Below are 25,477 nucleotides of genomic sequence, written 5' to 3' on the forward strand. Positions count from 1 at the left end.
AATGCATCTGAAAATGTACGGTGAAATGCAGACCAGGATCTTGTAAACAATGTAACACCCACCCCAGGTGGCCTCTCTGGAGGAGTGTCGAGTGGCATTCAGATGGCAGTGCCCATTTCTGTGCCCCTGGGTTAAGAATAAGTTTCCAGCACACTGGCAGGATTTTATTCAGGAGTGCGATGATATCAGTGGACTTACTGTATGAAATGACAATAGAGAGGTAATGATATATGCAGACACACAGATCTTGAGAGACTGATATCAGCCTCTATGGATTTATCACTGCATGATACTATCTGCCCACAGCAATGTGGGATATTTGATATAAAACCCAATTTATCATTGTTTGTGTGTGTGTGTGTGTGTGTGTGTGAGAGAGAGAGAGAGAGAGAGAGAGAGAGAGAGAGAGAGGAAGATTGTGAATCCACGCATATGTGCAATCAACAGTGTTAGAACACAGTAAAATGTTGGGATTTAACATCTAATTTAAACTTGAAAAGAAAGAAATATATATCGCTGCTAATCTTTTGTAATTATTATTTATGCAATAAATCCTTATTATTAGTCACCCTTTATGTTTGTCACATGTTTGAATATCTAGCAAAAAGAAAGTATTAAAAAGTGCATGTCAACTTTGACAACACAGTATGCAATCATTTTAATAGCGCAGTAATTTTCCATTTCCTGGAGAACAGCAGATTTGGACATACGAGGTTTCAGAGAACAGCCACGATATAAAAACATGTATTTTCCTACTTCTAGGTAACTATTTAAATTATGAAAAATTGCTTTGATTTCATTGAAGCACAGAAGACATCGTTTTGAACATTTTATGCATATTGATTTTTATTGGCTGTAAATCTTAATAGTACCAAAGTAGGGAAAATCAATACTATGGGAGTCCATGGGGGAGGAGATCTGTTTGGTTACTGACATTCTTCATAATATCTCCATTTGATGTTAAGCCGAACAAAGACAATTATACAGGTTTGGAACAACCTGAGGATGATTAAATGATGACAGAATTTTCATTTTTGGGTGAACTATCCCTTTAACTATTTTCAAAACTTTATAGTTCTCATTCTTGGCTTGGGCAGGCCTTTAAAAAAACGTTCTGATGGAAAACGTATTAATACTGTGTATAGATACGATCATGACAGAACGTTTGTGGTACTGCTGACATCAACGCACAGTTGGACACTGATGTAGTATGTGATGTATGGAGTCATGAAATCGAAGGCGCTCTCCTCAATGAAATCCAATCACAAGCGGTCTCCGGAGACGCACAGTGAATTAATACCAGGTGTAAACCTCCATCTGTCTCAGCTAAACGCATGTGATCAGATCACCCAGAACGGATGTTTACAGCATAACAGGGGCAGGTAGAAACACGGCCTGTGATTCTGTAAATCAGTCTGATTTTAGCCCAACCAAGAAGTCGATTACCAAGGACACCATCACTAACAGGTAGTGCGTTTGGCGTGGGAATTTAAAAAAGAGAGACAGAAAATATAAAGCGAATTACTCTAGTGTGATGGACGAAAATGAATCAGAAAAAGCCTTTCCGTCAATTCCCCCCTGACCTCCCGCTTCTGGAGCTTTCCACACACCATTGAGGTAATTTCAACTGCTGGTGCAGTTCTCTCCTGTCAGACGTGGCAGTGAAGAAAAAGGGCGGCCTGCTGGTTTAGAGCTTTCAGACAGAACGTCTCCTTTTGGCCTCACACTTTCACGCAGGTGTCCGCTGTGACAGCTCAAGCTTTTGAAAGATACCACTATTGTGCAAGAATCTCCCACTGAGCTGACAACTCGAAAGCTGCGGTGTTTGAGGTAAAAGCGAAACAGGTGAAGGACCACGGCCTGCAGCACCGCAAAAGACTCGCCCAGATGGGTCACATCGATTTACTGGTGTGAAACGTGTGATTTTACGGTTGTATCGTCCCGGGGCTTCTTGAAAAGATGAGTGGCCAGGATGCAGCTAGGTCATCATTTTTGGAAGTTACATTTTTGTGGAATGGTTTTGTCAAAATGGCTGAGAGTGTGAGGGCTACACAGTAAACACTGGCTGAGAAGATGAAAACAAACATGAACTAATGGCATAAGACTAACTATTAAGATAATAAAGCAGAACTGAAAACACACAAAGGAAGATTTTTAATACATAAAGGAGTTCAAATGATTTCCTGTAGCTCAGTGGTAAGAGCATTGCGTTAACAACGCAAGGTTGTGGGTTCAATTCCAGGGGATTGCAAATACCTATGTAAAATGTATAGGATAAAGCAATGTAAGTCGCTTTGGATGAAAAGCGTCTGACAAATGCCTAAATGTAAATGATCCTTCACCCTCCATTGTCTTTCCCTGGTCAGAGTCATTGGTTAAGCTAAAAAACAAATACCCAGCCATGAGCTTTCTCTCTTTTCTTCAGACTTAATAAACACTACATACATATAATAGACATATCAACTGGAACGTTTCCTAGTTTAATTATTTAAAAATGCCTGTCGAGTAAAATCTTTGCTATACCCTTGTAGTCTAAGCTGTATCAAAAAATGAAACACTGCTGTTTAAATAAAATATTAAATATAGCAAATACATGTAAAAGAAAATTACTAAATCATATTTTTTATACATATATTTTACTAAAAGATACATATAGTCACTGAAATATGCAATATACATATTTGTTTAATATTTTCTCATTATCAGTATCTGAAAGCTAATATGATTTTGAGGTTGACATATTAGCTTTTAACCTTTTTCAAAGAATAAAATTGTAGAAAAGATGCTATGCATTTTTTAAGACCTCAAATTGCGCAAAGAAAACAAGTTCAAGCTCACCTTTAGCGAAAAAAACAAAAAAACAGGAGGAATGGTCACAATACATCTAGAAATGCTTATTAAATTCAAATGTGGAATAGTCTCAAATTTTTTTCAGTGGCTGTATTATGCTTTTTATGTATACATTTACATTTCACATTTACAGTTGGGAGACGCTTTTATCCAAAGCGACTAACATTGCATTATCCTATACATTTACAGATTGGTATGTGCAATCTCCTGGGATCGAACCCACAACCTTGCAATGCTCTTACCACTGAGCTACAGGAAAGCGCTCCCGCTTTGGAAATCAAATCAATAGAGTAGCAAAGATGTTGCAAATTTATTTTATTTTGCAAATTAAAAGTATCTAAACTCATCTAAATCAGTGTTATTTTTCAGCATCTTCATAGTCGCCAAATTGTTCTCTTTACATTTCATAAATCATCTTCTTGAGGTCTTAGCCTAAAAAGATTTTTAAGAGTATTGAAGGAGTTCCCAATCTTTTCATGGCTGGTATTGGCAGCTTTTTCTTCATTATTTGATCCAAGTCATCAAGTTCAAAAATATTTTTTGTCTTCTTATTAAAGAAATTGTTCTCTTTGCACAATTATATTTTTGTCTACAAAAGCTACCATTTTGTCTACCAATTTTTTTTTACGATTATTTAAAGACATTTCAGTTTAGCTTTTCAAAACTTTTCACCTGTACTGTACATACATGTATTATATATCATATTATCATATATATAATACTGCATTAATACAAAATTACAATCCTTTAATCCTCATCTCTGAAAATTACTTGGTGTATCTGTAGTTTAGAGCACACAACTTTAAATTGGGGAAGCTTCTGAAATGTGTCCTTATGGACCATTAATCTTCAACTAATTGGCAGACAGATTTGAGTGGTGACCGGCACAACCCAAATTACATTTGCAGTACAACTGACTGTCACAAGAGAGGATTAACCAGCAACTCTTCACTCCAAATGCACGTTACATTAGCAAGGATTTGTCCAGATTAAAGCAGCAGATCTCATTGCTTCTGCCTCAACCAGAATTCAATCATCACACTGGTGAGCATCACACTACTGTACATGTGAGGCTCTGCAGTACTCAAGTATGAGCAAAAAAAACGCTCAAAATAAAAAGGAGGTTCATACACAGTTATCAGCCCGTCATGAGGATATGTGCATAACATTTCAGATAGACATAAAGTTGAGGATAGTTAAAAAAATTGGCAGAACATTGGACCAATCGATGCATTTAATTAGTTAGGTGCAACAAATAAAATAATCATCATCCGATTCCATTGCTGAAGTCATCCACATACATTTTTGTGCATCTGACAACATTTTCCACCCAAATGGTGTTGTGTCATGGGGACTTTACCCAACGAAAGAGAACAGTATGACATGACGCGTGTCATTCCGATTTAACAAAGACTGCAAAATATTTCCTCCAAGAGTTCTGTCGTGACATATTCAACGAGTTTTGGGTTTGTTTGGACCTTTTTTCTGTCCCCGAAGAGACGGTGGGAGGGTGGAAGAATTGATTTCATCATCAAAGTGCACCAGCAAGAACAGCCGCAGGCTGCCGGTGAGACTAGAAAGCGAGTTTAAAAATATCACACATACTGGAATACACAACAGACCTACCCCTATGTTTGAATCTCACTGCAAAACAGCAATCAAGATAGAAAACTGAAAGATTTTCGGAAAAGCTTTTCATACAGTATAGACTTGGTGTGGTGTTACAGACATGTTTGTTATACACAATGTTATTTTTAAATGCTTTACATAATTAGGCACGGATACCTCACTTTTTTGTTACTGTGCAGACTGTGATATTAATCTCAAACCCAGAACAGTGATGGAGCAAACCTCTAAATTCCTCAAAATCTAAATCTAAGTCCACCGGTTTCAACCTCATCCTAAGAAAACAAAGTCTCAATGCTAGCTCCTCTATGACAATGTTTGTGTGTGTGCCTGCAAGTGCTGTATGAGGAATTACCAGACATCATGAAAGCTTAGTCGTGAAAACATTTGGCCAAGTCGACAGAGAAAATGACATGCAGGGTTTCCTCAAAGCGTATGATTTGAGCGTGCTGGTGGGTAAAGTGCTAGGGTGAGCACAGAATGAGAGTGTAGTCGACAGGAATCTATGTGTGTAACATTAACAGCCGGTTGTGTATGTCATAGCTTGTTTGCTCATGAGGGGTAAATGTGTGTGGGAGGGGTTTAATAAGAGCCCTCTTTGAAGTGGGGCCAGGTGATACTCGGATGGTGACGGAAGATGATAGGAGAGGGCGTGATGACTATGAGATATACAAGCATATGAGTAATATGTGTAATCGTCACACAAATGCTTGGGTATGAGGATAGGGTGTGTGATACATGGATACGTTCAGACAACTCTAAAGCATTTTAATGGGTAGCTGATTTGTATGAATTCATATGATGTGCAGTTTTATGTCTTGTCTCCTTGCACTCCTTTTTCTCTTCATAACTGTTTTAAGTAATGGTTGCATCCAGACCCATCATAACTGCATTAGCACCAGTCTGAGAGCTGCCGTCTCTCTTTTATCTTCAGAAAAGCTTCCACAACCATTTGAAAATCTTAAAATATGCCTGAACCCAATAAACATTTTCTAAAACGAAGGATGCTGAGATGCTGTTGCCATGGCATCAGAGTCAATCACAGCGATCCCAAAGGAATCATGTTGATGATCCCTTCTCTTGAAACTGACCGAACAAATAAAGAAGAAGTGCAAGGTGTTCCTTTTATTTTAATTGTTTCGATCTGACATCGCTCTCTCTCTCTCTTTCTCTCTATCTATCTCTCTCTCTTACTCACTCTCTCGCTCTCAGGCAGGGAAGTTGGCATGATAAAAGCTGGCATGTGGATTATAACTTGTTACCTTCATACATTTCCCCCAAACTGGTTAAAAATGCATAGCAGTGTCGAGCTCAGATCTCACTAAAGCAGCTTTCAAGCTCTAAAGATGAGGACGCCTATATATGTGCTATGTAGGTCAGCCAGTATATATTTCACAGAATTCTTCACTTTGCTCTGAGCTCAAAACTGAGCAGGTCTGATCAACTATATCAGTTCTTTATGTTAGTATTCATCAGATCAGACCAATCTGGACATTGAGGAAATATCAGTAATGAGATAATTTAAATGTACTAAAGTATGATTTTGCATATATACGTCACCATACGTGCATATTTAAATATCCTGATTCATTACAACAACAGAAGACAAATCAGATATTCATGCATGTGCAGAATACACCATCGATCTGAGGCCTTCCTCTAAAACATACATAGAGATTCCAAATAGTTTTCACATCTCTTCCGTCTGCACCTGACTGATCATTTCTATATCTTTTCTATAATATCAAAAAAAAAAGGCTTATTTAAACTTGATAAACTAAACTTGGCTCTATACTCTAGTAGGCTTTGTGAGACATGCTTTTATTGCTCTTATGCTTTTAGTCGTCCTAATGTTTGACCCAATTGCTTCCGATGTTTACCCAAATTGTAAGTCGCTTTGTATAAGAGTGTCTGCTAAATGACTAAATGTTAATGTAAATGTTTTCGTTTCAGTTGTTTTTTTACCATATTTTACATAATAAATACATATCAACACACTTCAGAAACATAGAAACATTTACAAATAAAATAATATAAAACCGGGTTTTGCTCCAACCAATGTTTTCAACAATTTTCAAATAATAAATAATATGTTGGTTTTAAGTTTTTATGAATGTATTTCAGTGCTCTTATTTTAAATAATTATCTTCATGCCCCCTTGGAAGTCAGCTGGGGTAAGTTGTGTCCCCTGTTGAGAACCCCTGACCTCAAACAAGAACTCACCGTATCACAGGTACAGTTTTATTAACTGTCATCATATCAAGGAGAGTCCTTCAGGTTAGATATTCCACCTAAAATGTCCTTTTCTGATTCAGTTATATCTTTGGCATGATGACAAGTAGATGAGAGAATTTGAGAATTGTACACCTACATTCACTTGTAAACTTTCATGAAATCTATTAAAAGCACAACTCCATCCATTCAGAATAATGCCTGAAGGAACAATAAAATATCAATAACTGTGCATAACACCTCAGACTAAACAATTTATCTCAGAGCCAAAAATATGATTAAACAGCAAAAAGTTCAGAATCCAGTTTTCCAGCAATACACATATTCCCTTCTCGGCATATACAAAAGGTGAGTGCAGAATCATTCAAACCAATATTTTGGCAGCAAGAAAAGAACTGAGCCTTGAGTTGGTAGCTTTGTGCCCTTTATTTCCTCTGTGTGTGTGTGTGCGTGCGTGCATGTATCAGTTCACACCTTGTTGAACACTCTAAAATAATAATCTCTTCTGTTTACAAATTAACTTCAGGTCCAGATCACAGCTGGATCCAGAGTTGCTCTACACACACACACACACACACACACACACACACCCACACACACACACACACACACACACACACACACACACACACACACAACATAATGTGTACTGTGTACATGTTTTTAAATATCAGACCTTACGAGAACACCTTGTTCTTCTTTGGCTCCATACTGAGAGGGCAGATAAAATACAAACGAGAAGCATTGCCAAAGCTTTCAATACCAATAAAATGACAATACAGACACACCAACACACACAAAATGCTCTTACCATCCGGCAACCTCCATTACCCTCTTCTCAGACCTCTTCCTGAAGGGTGAAATAGACTCCCAAGAGTCTGTCTCTTCTTTCAGACGCTAAAAAACAAATTTAATGTTGTTTCTTCCTCTCAGAGCAGACTCCCATTGTCTACTCCTGTGCCAAAATGTCTAAATATACCAACTATTATGATGTACATCTACCTGATAGCTTTCAGATGATTTGATCAAAGGTTAACCTAAAGGAAGTTCAGTCTCACTTCTGAATTACGTCTAAACAAAAACTAAGCAGGTCTAAATCAGACTTAAAGGTGCAGTTTAAAAAACAACAACAACAATGCCGTAGCTTAATGACGCTGTGAACGAGTGTGGAGTGATGGGATCGGTTGTCTTTAACTCATCAATCAGACTGGAATGAAAAATCATGTTAGCGGATGAGGTAAAGTAATAAAGTTTTATAAATGTTGAGTATAATTGTGGTCCATAAATAAGTGACAAGCTAGTGGCTTGCTAGACGCTAGACACTACTACCGCATTTGTCCACCACAATGTTGTCACACGGTTTCTGCATCAGTAAAGGCGGTAACAAAGGGTAACGCGGATATGACACCATTGACAGGCGACTACACAGCCCAGCGTCACTGTTTTGAATGGCGATATTCTCACGGTTTACAAGTAGTTGGAAACATTTGAGATATTGTAAGCACTTAACTAAACAAAATATATAGCACTGGCCTGGTGTTTATTTGGGATATTGTACTGCAAAATTGTTACAACCTGATTTTCTTGCCTGGCCAAGCTGAACTACAAGACTGAAGAAGACCAGCTTAAATACTTTTGAGATCAGCTAGAAATAACCAAAAAATATTCTACTCAAAATGACCAAAAAGATTTTCACACCCAATGTGCAAGTCATACCCTATCATCTTTATAGGGCCAGATGAGAAAAGGAGAACATGATGTTTCTATGATCTGTCTTTATCTGTTTCAATCACCTCTTTTGTTAAAACATAGGTGACAGAAGGCCTGTCTATCATGCTCACTTTGAGCGGTGTTGAATGCAGCATTGGACAGCAAGCTTTTAACACACCTCATAGCACCGCATTTCAGCTCAACTGCTACTGACACACTAATCAAGCACCTGTCACTGTGTGTGCATGTGTATTTTTGAACGGTTTACCCCTTTCAGAAACTTTAGAGTGTAATTCTACCAGAGACAGGGGGGCAGGGATTCGGTGACTAATGCTAACTGCTAAAGCTAATTTCATGGATAATTATTAGTAAAAATTATCCACTCAAACTATTTTTGCTTAGGTACCCCTTTTTATGATTTTGAAGCCAAGTACCCCTTGACCAGACCGCAACATTTTGCATTAAAATACAGTGAAATGAGAGTCAGACAGTTATTCTATATGATGCCCCCTAAGTAGGTTTATTGCTTATAAACATTTCTGTATGTAGGTTTACGCAACTATGTAAATCATTTTTTTTACATTTAACCGCAACCTCTCCTAACTTACATTATTTCTCCAAGACATATTTTAGATTAAAACGGTTGCACGTTGTTGAGCAACAGACAGGGGTGTTTTTTTACTGAATGAATTTAGGTCTTTGAATGAGTGTGTCGATTCAGATGCAGTTTTAATTTCAGCTAGTCACTCGCAATGTTAATCCGCTGTTTGAACGAAGGACTCATTATTGCGGAAAAACTTCATCAGTCTTTAAAAATGAACTGTTAATAACGGTCGCTTAATTATAACGGGTTATAAAACAACAGTGTTGAACAATAACATATAGCGCATTCATCCTTTTGGTTTTAAGAAAAGAAAATATGCTAAAGAAAAGCAAAAATGGATAGAAAACATCCCCAAGTTAACAGCTTTCTTTGGCTCGTTGGATTCAATTTGACTGAAAATATTGTTGCACTAGTTCACCTGAAGATTAGCGAAGAAAATGACAGGAATTCTTCAGTTTGTCAGGATCAAACAATGGAAAATGATGAAGCTCAGGACCGGGAAATCTCTCGCACCTCTATAACAATACCCTTCCTTACACAGAGCCTGAACCAGCGCTGTGCCCACATTGTTTTACGAGTGCACAACGGGTTGACATTGTTCGAATGGGTCCGGTTCAGCTTGAAAACATTGACTTTCCCCAAAGTCAAGGCAATGATCAAACCAAAGCACTTCTCCGATTTACGATTGACAGGTATAACAAGAGGATGAAAAATGGAGAGGTCATACGTAGATCGTGGCTGTTTACTTAAAATCATCGGATTCAATCTTCTTTTTTGTTGTACATTATTTGGGATTTGTGATCACAGTATTAATAACATTTAGGAAGTGGGAGCACCTTACACTCACACTTAATGACCATGAGAGTTCAAATACACATCACACATGTATGGATAGATGGCACAGGTTAGAAATGCATTCAAAAACGCACAGCTCAATGGATAGTACTTACCAGGAAATGCAGTTGTTGGAGAAGAAATGTTAAGATGTTCATGAACGGCTGTTTTCTGTTTGCTTGCGGAACGAAACCTTGCCTTCTGTGGTCCAACATCAACTCTTCATGAACCAGGAAATGGTAACTTTCTAGACCTGGTAAAGCTACTCTCTCAGTATAACCCAGTAATGAGTGAGCACGTCAGAATGCCAAGAACAAAGAAATTGCTGACCATTATCTTGGAGAAAAACATACAGAACGAGCTAATAATTAATCAGAAACAGCTAGCACACTGGAGGCAATAATAGAGAAAGTGAAGCAAACAAATTCCTTCTCCATTATAATGGATTGTACCTCTGACGTCTCACATAAAGAATCATCTCTCTATGACACTGTGCATAGTTAGCTGTCCATGTCTGCGCTACCGTGAAGGAACAGTTTATTGGTTTCCTACCAGTACATGACTCATCGGGAGCTGGATTGACTGTTGTACTCCTCAAACACATAAAACATTTGGGATTGGACATTTCCAAATGTAGAGGACAGGCGTATGACAACGGGAGCAACATGAGGGGCATGAATTGTGGTGTGTAGCAGAGAGTAGGCTACTGGTTATTAAGAGCAAAGCATTATTTATGCCATGTGTAGCCACACTCTAAACCTATTTATTCAACCAGTAGAGAACCCTCAGGGGTCTCTGTGATGACCTAAACTATAAAATAAATTTACTAACTATTAAAAAAAAATTAAATTAAAAAAAAAAACAGTCGGCCGATTTTCCCTATAAGATATGTATATTTGACTTCCTGGATCGATGCAGACTCTATCCACGCGATATTTCCAAGTCTCACGTGAGTAATTCAAGATCACATACGCTGTCTGCGGATGCTACAAGAAGTCAAACGTGTGTTTCCGTCGGGTGCCTTCAATTAGCATATCGCTGGTTGACATTACAGTAAATCAATGGGAGGGATTCATTTTGAGTGACAGTAAAACTGACCAATCGTATCATCTTTCTAATAAGGCACGTATGACTTTCCGCCATCTGGGGGGTTGTTCACCAGTTATCTCGTAAAGCGGAAGAAGCACCCGAAGTTGATTCGCCAACCGGCAAACTTCAAAAAAGAAGCAGAAGAAATGCCGAAAACGGCATTCAAAATGCAAAACAGTAACAGCCTGTGGATTAACTTTGTTATCAAGTCTCGGAAAAAAGAAAAAAGCTGATAAACGTTGTTCAAAACAAAAAGGATTTGATGATCTAATTGTAAGTTATTTATGATTTATTAGGCCGCCGTGCCTTAATTCATTCTGGTTGCTGATGTGAGCTTTATTTGAGACGAGCACATACACTCCGATCATAATGCATATGTGTAATAAGGATTTGTATTTGTGTTGTGTGCTATTTTGGGGATAACTATCATGCTGGGCTGTTCGGCTTGTTGCGTTTCAAGTCTGTAGTAGCATTGTAAATGTATCATGTGGTAAGTGTGATGGTATAATAATGTTTGCGCACTTCTATAAGAAAGCACAGTAAGGTAAAATAAGATTTTGCCTTCAACTAAATGTATATTTATTTATGTGATTATTTAATCACTTATTCATTTAAAATCAGTTGTCTAATCTCTGTTCTTTAATTTCTTTGCTCTCAAGGCCTGCTTATTACGCTGTCCAAGGTGCTAGTTGGAGTCCGAGGGAGCAATGAAGGCAGAATTTTTTTTTTGGTGGTTGTAAAATATAGTTCCTTCATAGCAAATTTAATATTAAAAGACCTTATGGTAGGGCAGCACAATTATGGCAAAAATCATTATTGTTTATATGCTATTCCTCCCCATTATACTGTATTTGTTGTTCCTAATGTTGATTAAATTTACATAAAACTTTCTGTGAGGCAACTGCATTCTGCATTGTTTATATAAACATTCCGCTCCTGATATATTCTCAAAGGGCCCACGCATTTTACATGTTAAAACTCTTTAAAATATTTCATTTGTAACACCTATTATTTGTATCCAAAAAAATATATAACGTAATTCTAAAGTTGTAAAACTTTATTCGTTTGCACAGAAATTAATTGGCTTGAGTTGATCTTTTCAGCTGAATTAGCAAGCATGAAACTGGAAAGCTGTTTTTCACAATGGCTGAATAAGCTGTTTAGACCTCCTACAGTGTCGCTCTAGCTGTCATCACTAGCTGTCAGTCATCATCATCTTTGGTTCTAGAGCACATCAGGGTTACATGTCATTCTGCTTTCATGATGACCAAAGCTGTCAAAGAGAAATAATACAGACAGATTGTATAATGTCAATTCTTGGATGCAGAACAGTGCTCGTCATTTTTGGCTTCTGGTTATTTCTTACACCAGAGATTCCCTTTTTGTGCACTTCAGCAGGTTCCAAGAGAACATTTGGAATGATTTAGATTTTTATAAATAAACTAATGATGCAAACCGTTTAATGTTTTTGTGTGGAAAAGAGTTATACAAAAAATATGTCATACATCAATGAAAAATCAGTTGCATCCCACAAATACTGCACTGTTAAACGGTCCACTTGGATTTCATTTATACATTTATTTGTGTGAAAGGTCTTTCTATGGGATGGTTTCGGTGTGATTATAGACAAACAAACTCAGGTGTCCCATTAAAGAAGAGGAAGCTACTTGGTGAGTCTGTTTTTCTCCCACAATATTCATTTAAAGTGAATCATTACACTTATTGGCTCCCACTGGAATACAAAATGAGACTATATTACATTAAAATAAATAGAGGAGCAGTTGGATAAAGAATCAGCAACAATAGATGGGCTTCTGTGTTTTGTGACGGGACAGAACGATCAGCCTCCTCCCAAGACTCCCCCAATGTCTGTGCAGATATCCTACATATATACTACAAATATACTACAAAGAGACCAGGAGGACACCACAAGCACTTAAAATGTCGTCTCTCTCCAAAACTCTTCCCGTCATGAGGCGGCCATAAAATAACCGTGGCAGAAATGAGAAAAAGACTAGGCGCAGCGTCGGAGGTGCAGGAATTTCTGCTGAGTCCCCCAGAGCATGAAAGATTTAGAGACATGCAGCAGTGAAGAACTCGCATCCTGTTATTTATCGAGCTGTGTGCTGATACACGGTCAGCTGCAGAACCCTCATCACTCCAGCACTGCCATTAAAAGTTGCCAGTGCCAACACAGCTGCTGTAGAGAAACACTACAGAAACTTTCAGCATTTCCTCACAGGACACAGGAACTAAACATAGTTGTCCAAGCAGTGGTCCATACCCTTGCTGCACTACAAATTGCATACTTCCACTTAAAATGATAGCGGAGAGAAACTCCACAGTTTTGAACACCGTATGCAGAAAGAAATGCTGAATAAATGTCACTGTTGAAAAAAACAGCATATGCTGGTCATGTGCTGGTCCTTAGCTGGTCATGTGCTGGTCCTAAAGTGGTCCCAAGCAGCTATCTCCTAGGTCAGGACAAGAAAATGACCAGCTTAAACAAGCTCAAAACAGCTATGGACCAGCACATGACCAGCTTGAACAAGCTCAAACCAGCTACCTTGCTTCAAAACATACCTAACCAGCTGGGTTTTTTCAACAGGGCTGCCCAATAAAACCTTAAAATTTTAGGGATGCACTGATATGTACATTTTGGCTGATAACAATTATTTACACTGGAAACCGATAATCGATATAATCGAACATTTACTGCAGAAAACAAGGTTACCATTAGTTCTCTTTTTTCCCTGAAAATCATGTACCAAGACTACTTTACACTAGTTAAAGATTCTTTAACTATTAAACTTTTCTGGTATGTAAGAGAGAAAACATTCAGAATGTTATCGGCTTTAAAAAATTAGCTTGTGTTCCTATATGAACAAAAATATCTAAACACTGTACCTACCTTAACAATATTTTGCTAATAATTGTAAAGTGAATGATCATGACGACAGTACTGTATTTGATTTTAACTGTGAGCAGCGTGCAGCTGAAGTGGTTTAACCAGAGGAAATTATTCATCCCAATGAAATTTCTATGTATTGTCAATTTTGTACCACACTCCTCGTATTCTGATGGTCAAATATTACCTGAGGGGGCATAAAAAGCAAATATCATCCAATTATACCTGCCTGAACATCACTTTTGGCCACTATCGTAAGTTGTAATATCCCTATTCATGAGAAATAGATAGTTACGGCCATGGATGCTAATGCTAAACAGCGCTCCTCGGTCATTGCAAAAGGGGTTGTGGGAATTATTAATCAGCTCCAACTATCATGTATATCTGTATACGTTTTGGGGTAATTTTGGTGAATTTTGTTAGGGATGGAGAAATGAAAATCCCCCTAACATTACCAAGTTCTCATCCATAAACATGAACCATGAGATAAAAGCAACAGTCCCTAAAATACACCCAGCCTTGAAGAGCTGTAGTCACGACTACAGATGTTCAGAGCGACGGCTGTCTCTCATCAACACAAGAAAGAGAGAAAACAGGCATTTTTGTTAAAGAAGAGAACACATCTCTAACCGAAAGAGAAGAATAAGTCATGCAGAAGAGACAAAACCAAGCAGATAGGAACCAGAGGCAACAGCGCAAAGAAAAAGCAGATGAGTAGACCAGACAAACAAATGAATGATGATTTAAGATGACGAACAGAAAATCTGAGGACACTTTGAAAGAAACAAAAGATACTGTGTTGGACAGCTTCTCAACAAAATTATTATTTGAGACAATGAGAAGAAAGGGGAGGGATGGTAAAACGATGCACAGGAGACAGCAAGAGAGAGCGAGAGAGAGAGGGTCTCCAGGCTCCCAATGCGGGTGAGCTCCAGGCAGCAGAAGTGAGTTGTGACTGAATACATTACAGTCAAACAAGAGCAATGCATATCATAACTCACACGCCGCTCTCATCTGCCTTTCAATTCTTTCCTGCACACGTTCACACAAGCCAATTAGCCGTCCCGTAGTGGCAAAACATGAGCTGAGGAAGCTAATGGATCCAAACAGCTCCAATTCACACAGGCCAATACAGGGCCGCGATCCACAAGCTCTTGAGAGCACGAGTACGTACGCTGAGGAGTTTTGCTGGGCGAAAGACAGACCCGTGCATGACGAAACATACCTGCAACAGCCGAACAGCAAATGAGAAACGAATTACATCCATAGCTCAAAACTTGGAAAGAGAGCGAGGTGTGGGTGGCAGGGTTATGTTTATGAGCGTGTCACAGCAAAGTGAGCCATCACTTTTCTCTCTCACACACATACTGTGCACAGCGGGAGCAAACTCAATGAGCATCTCAATATCACATGACCCTCATTACCTTTATATTGAATAAATACAAAACAAGACCACATCACTCCGGTCACTTTGATATCTCAGTGAAGTCCGATTACAGTTCCGGGAAAAAGATGACTGACGGTATATGAAGACCTGACTGAAATGTGTACAACGTTGCCGCTTTGAATAAAGGATATGATCAAATCATCCCTCTGACATCGGTCCTGTGGCGATGAAAGTCATAACTGGTCGTGTACTCATGTAGCCGTGTGCTTTGATTGGCCCAGGGGAGAGCCGACACAGCAGGCTACTGTCGCTACAAACTCTTTTAAGAGTGATGGGGCGGTAAGCGAGGCAGAACGAGAAGAAATTCTCTTTGTTGTTTTTCTTTCAGCGAGACGAATCAAAAGAAGAAGATCAACAGAAGTGTGGAAAAACGAGTGGGCGGACATAATGGTGCGAGAGAGAAATCTTCCAGGAGAGAGCGATAAGGCAAGGAAGAGAGAGAATGAGATATGTGCTTTTGCAGTGAGACTGTAAATTATTAGTGTAGGAAAGCAAGCAATTATCACTAATAAAGCCAATCCACTAGCTCACACAACACAAATGTGTAGGACTGCAAACAGTGTTTCGGCTTGTGATAACGGTGGGGGATTAGCGTTATTTCAAACCACCTCAGTTCGCCGTGACTGTTATGATTGGGGATAAAAAACAACACAGTGCTAGTTTTTTAAAGCTGCTGTTTGCAATTTCGGCGCCTAACATAATGGCCAAAATAATCCCAGTTTTCAATCAGGTTATTCAAACACTCACTCCGACATCTATTGTTTGGGTGAGAGCAACAAACATTTATTGCAGAGCTACATGATGAGCGTCAACTCACATTTTAAAGCACTGTTTTGCAGTACAAACAGTGTAAGTAGGGAGTTCACACTGGAGCTTCGATTCTCTGCCCAAGCCCGAACTTGACCCGACCGGTGTCGGGCCGATATTTCGCGCCACTATCCACGGGCCGGGCCGGGCCATGCCCTTGATCAAGCATTTGCAAATTAAAATAAAAAAATGTATTACTTTATTCACTTAATTGGGTGTGGAGAAAGCTATGGCATAATATATTTTTTTAGCAAAGTAGGCCTAAGTAACAAATGTGTACAAAGTTGCACAAGTTAGACAATGCAAAATGTGTCATTCGGCTCTGTCGAATGCATTAAGTGCGGCAGGCTGCACGCCAAAGTTCATTCTTTTTCATTTTCTGTGTTCATCATTGTTTCTTCTTTCGGATCCATATGCAATTGATTCAATTATGAATAAACAAACAACACAGTTTACATGCTTCATCCTTGTTGCATTATTCATTAAGATGATTTTTACTAGATTGCCTCTAGTTCAAACAACTCGAAATTGTAGTTGAGAACGTCAGTTATGACGGCCGACATATTTAAAAAAATCAGGTTTAAATCGGGCTCATCATTACAGTTAATGTGTCGGGCCGGGTCGGGCCCTAGTTTCTAGTTCTAGTTTCCAGTAGTTCTAGGTTCCACTGTATAATAAAATATCTTGTGCACTACAAACTCTTTTTCGAAAAAGCTTTGGACACTTTGGCTGTTTCTCAATTTGCATTCTTCAGCGATTTTGTGTCCTCGTGTTCTCGCTCTACGACATCATTAACCGCCAAAGTCTGGTTCCAATACACAAGAACAGAGAACTCATAAAAGTACCTGGATGTGTTCTCGATATCAAGGACGCATCGAATGGAGCGTTGCACACGTACAGAACCCGTCCCAGAAGTCACTGCAGCCCGTCCATCCAAGTTTGTTATTGCAATGTAATTTTACGGAATGTGCTAAATAACCCATCCAAAAAATGTTTCTTGTTTTATTTCTAGATTAATCAACTGTATCTCCCCACGATTTATAATAAGTTTGAACATTTATATGAAGACAGAGTTACAAAAGACCTATCCAAAAGTCCAGATAAGTCAAAAAATAGCTGGTCGAACATTAACTCATGACGCGGTCCACACTATTTTAATAGCTCATATCAAGTAAATCAATGTTAAAGTCCAATGTCAATTTCTTATAGGGTTGGTAGGATGTACAGAAAATATAATTTGCTGTATGAAATCAGTGAATCTGTGTATAGTACCATAAAACACAGAAAAATCTAAAATCAACTTTTCTTTTTTCAGTGTTGACAACAATGAACCATTAAATGTTCGCCCAAAAATGAAACTTCTCTTATAATTCACATCTTCATGCCATATATTTAGGAAGGCAAAGGTGAGTAAATTATGAGAGAATTTGAATTCTATGAGCAGTGAATGAAGACAGACTGTCAAACTTCAAGTCATTAAGAACATTTGTTCCAAACAGAAGTAAAATCGAAATGTTCCTCTAGTTCACACAGGACGGCGTGTTCTGCTCTACATTTCATTACACACAGGAGAGCAGACAGACATTCACTAGATGACTCGTAAACCTCAAATAACATCTTCAGGAAAACAGATCACGCAATTCAATATGTCCGTCACGGCCAGCGAGACACTGAAAACATCTTACATCATTTATCATTCCTTTTCTCGTTACAGTTTTCAGTCAAGGTGAATTCCAACAGACCTTGTACGAGTTCAGCATCGAGAAATTGCATAAATTTGACCAATGACTCAACAAAAAAGCGTAGGAGAGGTCACCGGCATATCCAATTTTCTCAGCTCACTTCTAAATTCAGTTTCCTCCAGTTTGCTCCTCAGCAAATTACTTCTGCGATCTCCATATGTGCGGCGTATCATCAGGCTAACAATTGTGCGGGCATACGCATGCTGATGAATCAATGCCTGGCATAAGTCCTGTTGTTTGTTGTGAATAAGTGTTGAAGTTGCCATCATCACATTTAATACGACTCCGCTTTCATTTCCTCTACATGATAACTTGTTTACTCGCAGGGCCATTATCCAACGGTTCTTACATTTCACATCAGCAAACAAACACTCTCTCCTTTGATCTCTATGTCCATATTTTAGCCATGAAAATAACTCAGAGGACAAAGCAAATCCACTACAGTGTAAAACGTCTTGCGTGTGTTGCTCTAAAATAACACTGAGTTTGCAAATCAGTGTGATTTTATTGTAATGTTGATATAATGTTGACAGAATGCCAGACTCTTGAATGAAACTGAGATGCTTATGACATGGTTTATATTGCATGTGCTGCGGCATCAGCGCTAAAGTGACTATGTAATGCAAATTTGCATTGATTTACATTGTAGTGTGGACAGTTCATCTGCATACAGGAAATAACAAAGAGACAAAGGGGAAACAAGCAGGATGCTGAAAAATTGGTTACACCAACATTTTATCTTGGTCAAAGACCAGAGCGGCATCTGCATGATTGTATCATCTGACATATTCAAATGAATGGACAAGCAAAAGAAATTAGACCGTATCAAAACAATGTCAATATATGCAGAGGAAATACTCTTCTTTGTTGATCTCATTTCACAAGTCTGCTTTTGAAGTCAAGATTAGGGCAAGTCTAAGGGTACGTTTACATGCCATCGATGTTACAAAAAACAAATGTTTTTCTGCAGTTTAGATGAAGACGATAGCGTTCTAAAAAAAGAAGTACTTTGAAACCCGTTTTTAATGATTAACGTTTTCCGACCGTTCCCGTTATCATGTAAACGAACAGCAAAAACACATAAAAAGTTTGCCTTTTTTGTTGAAATCGTTGGTTTGTAAAACAGCCCCTTAGTCTTGCCACTTAAGTTTGCATTTCTTCAGCACAGTCTGTCTGTAACTCACACAGCCTTTAATTCTTATATTTTTTTGTGGTTTACTTCCATCTAACAGTCTGGCACAAAATAATATCTGCTCATACTTATTCAAAGGAATGATGAGAACTTTTATTCAGTAAACAGCGCATAAAACATTTAAACTCAAACTTGAAATGTCTTTTAGCCTCAAGCAAACACACTGAAACTTTATAGGCTTATTAGTTTTTAAACTTTATCCCACTCCAGCAAAAAAGAAAACTTTTACAAAACATCTCAGTATGAAACGTTACTCAAAGCCTCTAACGCGGCTCATTTTTCGTGGAGCATATTTCTTCTAGAAAGCTTGTTTAGAGCATCTTTCTGAGCCGAGGTTGATTACAAGTGTCTTCTTTAAGCTTGAAAAAATACCTCTTAAAGCCACAGAAAATATCAATGCAGTCTGTAAGAGTCTTGTGGCTTTTTATGTTTCCCATTATTACAGTATAGTTTTATGGAAATATGATTGCTTTCTAATTAGAACAGGGAAATATATCAGCACAAGGCACTTACATACTGTGGTTAAAATTATTTAAGGTTTCTCTGTTACCATCAATGGATAGACTGAGTAAAACCAAGCGTTAAAAATCTATTCAGTATTCCCACTGCCAATAAAACTCCTTTTCAAGGCCTCAAAATGATAGAGGACATGCTGATAATCAATGTCTCTTTCACGTTTATATGGCATATAAACATAATGTTTATGAAGCTTTCGTGCGAGTATTAATAAAATTCACACATGTGCAGGATGGCGTTGCTTATAGTAGCAGTTGCCTGTTGAATGAAGGCCAGTCCCACATACGACGCACAGGCATCCATGAACCGGTGACCTGTGTTAAGGAGCTGTAATTGTCTTTTTAACGCGGCCACTAAATCTCTGAGTGCCCGAACTGTGCCATCACAACTCTCCGGTGATGGCCGTCACCTAGCAACTGGCACCAAGTGCAAACACTTATTCCTTTATTTATTAATTTACCTATTGTGATGGATGCGCTTTGCAACAAAGTGCTTTCAGATGGATGAGGAGTTGAGTTTGAAAATTCTGCGTATTCAGAAAATATACCCATAATCACGGCAGGGTAAAGTAGACGGTGTAGGAATATCAGTACAAGCAAACAAAATCATGCGTCACATTTTCCTGCCTTGCTGGTTTTACAGGGTTTCTGGATGATCATTTATAGTCAATGGCTGGTTCAAATCGATCTAGGATGAAATGCTAGCTAAGCTCAAAATGGTTCACAACCTTGTTTTTTTTTATGGTAGACCACCTCTGACCAGTAACATACCAGTTCCAAACACCAGCTTCACCAACTGGCACAACCTTTATTTTCAAAGTTATATGTCAAAGTTAATCATTATTTCTTCGAGCCCAACAAAAGTGAATAAAACACTTCAAATATGATGTTAGGCAACACTACAGATCTCAAATGACGCCCAGAGCAGTCATCTAAGATCCAGTGTGTATTGCATAATTTTAAAGGGGGATGTGGGAGTGGGCGCACAAGCTATCGAGGATCTCTGCTTCCATATGAAGATTCTTGCTGTCAAATGCTTTGAAATGGATAGTTCACCCCAAATTAAAAATGTCATCATTTACTCAACCTCTTGTTATTTTAAACCTGTATGACTTTTTTTCTTTTGCAAAACACAAAAGAAGATATTTCGGAGATTGTTGCTAACCAAAAACTGTTGGTGCCCATTAACTTCTTTTGTATGGACGCGACAACAATGCAAGTCAATGGGGATCGACGGTTTTCTTTGACAGAAGTTTTTCAAAATGTGTTTTATTTGCGAAAGAAAGAAAGCCATAAAGATTTGGGAAGTCAAAAGGGTTCAGTAAATGATGATAGAATTTTCATTTTGGAGGGAAATCTGTTCGTTTAATCTAGAAGATGACAGCAGGGAAATTTGAAGCATTTTTCAAGGTAAAGGGTGGGAAAGAGATGTGTTTGGGTGTTCCAGTCAAAACCAGACTTTTGGCATAAAGTCAGGTAAACATCACAGCTATTCCTGACCAAGAACTGCACATTTATTTCAGGACATCTAATTCAGTGGTATATGTCGTTATTATCTGAAATTTTTTAATGCTATTCAATAAAAAAGTTTCTTTCAAAATCTGAGGTGTGTTCAAGCATACATGTTTCTATTTGACTAGCTACTAGGTGTCTCGTTTGAGACTTTGGCAAATCCAGCCAAAAGTTGTAGTTCTTCCTTATAAATTCTTCTAGCAGTTGCCTGGAGACTGCATTTGTATGACTTTCTTGGCAGTTTTAAGGCGTACTTGTGTACCTTACTCTTGGAAATTCTGCAAAAGCCAGTCAAACAGACTGGAACTGGCGGATTTTAGAAAGCTCAATCGTCAAAAGCTGAAATCTGATAAAAGAAGAACACAGGTTTTTAATTTAGAGCAACAAAATCATGTATACAACATATTGTACCGGGGTAATATCATAACTAATTTAAGGAAGAACTAATTACTGGATTTGGCAAAGACAATTTTTTACATCTCAGGCTTTTATGTGAGACCCTAACTACCAAATTGACTAAATATCTGCAAGCAGAACTGTTTATTGTTTAGTTTTTTTATTATCTTTCCTAATATCTTTTATTGGGCAGATAATTATAAACATTATTTTAATCAATTATTACTTCATTACATACTCATTTTTTGTATTATCGTTCACAGAGAATGGCAGAGCATTCCAAACTATTTTCTTATACAACAGTGTATTATAACCCCACCCCTAAACAGCATAAAACAATGAACTGTGATTGGTTCCTTTACATCCGACAGGTCTCCTCGTCTTAAGGTGGGATGTTCTTGGCCAGAAAGACAGTAATGTAGACCACACTTCACCCTGTAAGTCTGTTTACAGCACAGTCAGTTTACCATTTTCCTCTTCAATCTTTACATTCTGCATCTTACAGCTACCGCTCAGTGGTGTTACCCTCCTCTGTGTGTTGTTTTAGGACTGGTCAGAGAGTAAGCCAGGAACTAACCTGCGGCCATCTGCATGTATCCAGCCAGTGTGCAGATTCTCCTCTCACAGGATCCACCGGGCAGGAAGATGGTGATGATGGCCAGAAGGGAGCTGACAGCCAACAGAGCACATCCACCCGAACACAGCACAGCACTTGTCTGAAACACACACAACGCTTCCAGTTACTGCACTGGTTTTTCTAGAAAGATTCAGTGTTTCTGAGGCTTGATTTGATAGATTTTTCGGACCTACAAATGATAAACCACACAGGTGTCTTTTAACTCTTCAATGGACATATTCACACAAAATGATGTCAAAATGCTCGTATTAGCAAGTATCCAACATAGTGTGATATGCGTTATACAGATAAGAAATAAAATGCACGTGTAACTCTATATCTATGTTTTGCATCAAACAACAAAGTATAAAGGTAAAAAATTGACACACTGATTAATTTCCTATGCAACTTAATGATACAGTGAAGATTATGCAGCGATGTTTTTGCATTACTTTATTATTCCATTTCTGCACCTGATGTACTGTTAGACCGACCTAACACACCGGAAAAGCACAGCTTATTTCATTTATTTGTGCTATTGGTCATAATTCAATTTTTTGCTTACAATTCACACACACACACACATACCTGCAGGTTGTTTAAATTGGACTATACGTTTGAAATCAATCAATATTTCCTAAATACTTACTAAGCGGGATCAATTCAGTAAAACAGCAGGTAGTGCTTCTCTAACCCAGCACTCGCATCATATGAAACGCTTCATCATAACACAGAATCCCTCCAGTGCTTACACAACTACAGGCCCCATCAAAACACACACATACACACTGTCACACTGTAGATTGTGCGGACCGCATGGACAAACCTCCCATGTGTCTTATTGGGGATTTTTGGAGTCAGGTGGTTTAAGAGTGTCTTTCCGAAGCTGCCAGCAGGTGTTGGCATGTCTTTGTTAGACTTCGGCAGACATTTAAGAGCTTTACTGTGCTATGCCTGAAACAAAGCGTGCGGAGTGCTTATCAGAGACACAGGCAATTGATCTTCCTCTGAAGTAATCCATATAAGCCTGTGAGGGAGGACACACTGAGATCATTCATTATTCATGTGTGCATACATACACACACACACGGTTTGGATAGTAACTGAAACTTAAGACCTAGCTCCTCGAGCTATAATAATTCTGATGCAAGTGGAAAATATTTTGTTGCAAGCCAATTATGATATCATATACATCAAGAATAACTAACAAAGATAGCGAGATTAACATTTTGTAATCACTTTTTTACCCTCATTTCATTCAAAACCTGCATATTACTTTTTCTTCTGTGGAACAGAAAAGAAGATATTTTGAGAAATGTCTCAGTGGTTTTGTGTACATACATACAGTGTAAGTCAACAGGGCCCTAATATTATCTGGTTACTGATGTTCTTCAAAATATCTTCTTTTGTGGTCTTTAGGAGAAAGTCGTACAGGTTTGGAAGGACATTAGGGTGACTAAATGATAAAAAAATTATGTATTTTATATAGCTATATTACATATTCAATAGAAAAGATCAAGTATTCCACAATTCATGTAATATTTGTTGTCTGACAACCATCCATTTCTGTGGTCTCGATACGTAATAAGACCTTCTTTCATTAAAGCAATTCACATGTAATTGGCTGACTGGTTACAAGGGCGATACCATCTCCAGCACAACCAGTAATATGCACGGTACACAAACATACACAAAGAGCCCTCTTTCCTCATGGTTGTTATCTCATCAGCAGTGGCTATTGGAAAAAATATGCATAAAAATTACAGCCCATAATACTGCCACAACTATTGCAATTTCCTTGTGGTCCTAATGGCGAAGACATTAATGGCAAGGCTAATGAAGACATGACGGCAGATTTATATGTGCCGTCTGAAGCTGCAGTGTTTCTAATGGTAATGATAATGTATGTAGTAATTATGACACCAATGTTCGTGTTGATGACAACATACAAACATCCTTCACAGTAATGACATGCCCCCACTGGAAAAGAAAAACAAATTTAATATCATAAAAAAAACAAAAGAGAATCAAAAGATTGCAGACACGGCCGGTCAAGCGTTTTTTTCCCTCACGCAAAACTCATTCCCATTTAGATGATATTCATATATTCATAGAAACGTCTAGTTTTGTAAGCACCAACTCTTGATCTCGATTTCCTTGAAGCCTTTACATGAAACGTGTTCTCGCCCCAGCGTGCTGCTAATGGAGACGTACTGTATGAGGGCTGCAACAGATCAGATTTGGAAGTAAACGGTCTCTGGAAACCCATAAATAAGCAGTCGATGACTGAAACAATGATGGTGCTCAGAAGTTAAACAAGCGGTTTGCATATTTCATACCTAATGTACAGTATGTAGTTCACGTATGTCCGGGAAATGGAAATATTTTTCTTCAGGTCAATAACAATTAATGGGCTGATGCTAGGGAAAGCGTCACTATGATTATAGCTTGTACTTACTGTGGTGTGTTATTACGCTTCTAAGCCATTAGACTCGCCTGATGGGCAGTAAAAGTCGACTAACTAATTTTGTGGATAAATTAAATGTGTTTTTACCAATATAATTTGTAGAGCAAATGGTTTTATTATCAGTGCATGCATGAATGATCAGGCCCTGTGCTGCAAACTCTCATTTGTACATCCTCCAAGACCTTCTTGTATCAACACACTGCCCTGAATTCAATTGTCCTTAATTAGTTTGACATTTCGGGCCTGACTTTCCTAAACTCTTGAGAGAAATAATTCAAGTTGCACTGCTGTTACGAAGCTGTAAGAATACATTCACATCTAAGTAAATCCCAAATTAAAATGTCTTAGTTCTTAAACCACATATATGGTTAATAGATTGCTTCTGTTTTGTGTTTTCTATATGGAATACTTTCCGAACTCCTGGGCATCTGTTCCAGCTGCTGTTCATTTACATGATAAATTGGCTCCTAACCGAGCCGCCTCTTTCAGACAGAAGCTTTCTAAATTGATGCTAATTATTGCCTCTATACACATCGCCAACAGGCTCCAGAAGAAGTGCATCGTAGAGACCAGAGGTCGTGCTATGATGGAAGACAATATATCATGCAACTACAGGAGAAATATCAAAAAGCATATAGTCAGATTTGTACTTAACCTCACTATACCCAAAACTGTGTGCTAATTTGATTCAAGAAAAGAAATGTTGATGTGTGTTATTCCTCTCGGAATTACGTAGGGGGAGATATTACATGACAAGAATCAATACATCCATAACTGATGTACGGCAGGCAGAACCAATCAACTGCAGCACACAGAAAAATACTGATGAATAAATAAGCAGACTGAGCGCAGCTACTAAAATATTTTTCCAAGTCCAATTTCCAATATATATTTAGTAAAAAAGTAAATAGTTCAGTAAAAAGTTGTATG

At 38.2% G+C, this 25,477-nt stretch overlaps 1 protein-coding gene across 1 annotated transcript in view; it reads right to left on the reverse strand.

The window, feature by feature from the left end:
- LOC130418827 (LHFPL tetraspan subfamily member 7 protein) overlaps positions 1-25,477 on the reverse strand; it is a 99,343-nt gene that overhangs the window by 45,023 nt on the left and 28,843 nt on the right. Inside the window, exon 2 of the mRNA XM_056744961.1 lies at positions 22,042-22,180. Within this exon, the coding sequence (XP_056600939.1) occupies positions 22,042-22,180 (139 nt within the window). The remainder of the gene's footprint in view (positions 1-22,041; positions 22,181-25,477) is intronic.

This window comes from Triplophysa dalaica, chromosome 4 (genome assembly GCF_015846415.1).
Source record: "Triplophysa dalaica isolate WHDGS20190420 chromosome 4, ASM1584641v1, whole genome shotgun sequence".
Lineage (NCBI taxonomy): Eukaryota > Metazoa > Chordata > Actinopteri > Cypriniformes > Nemacheilidae > Triplophysa > Triplophysa dalaica.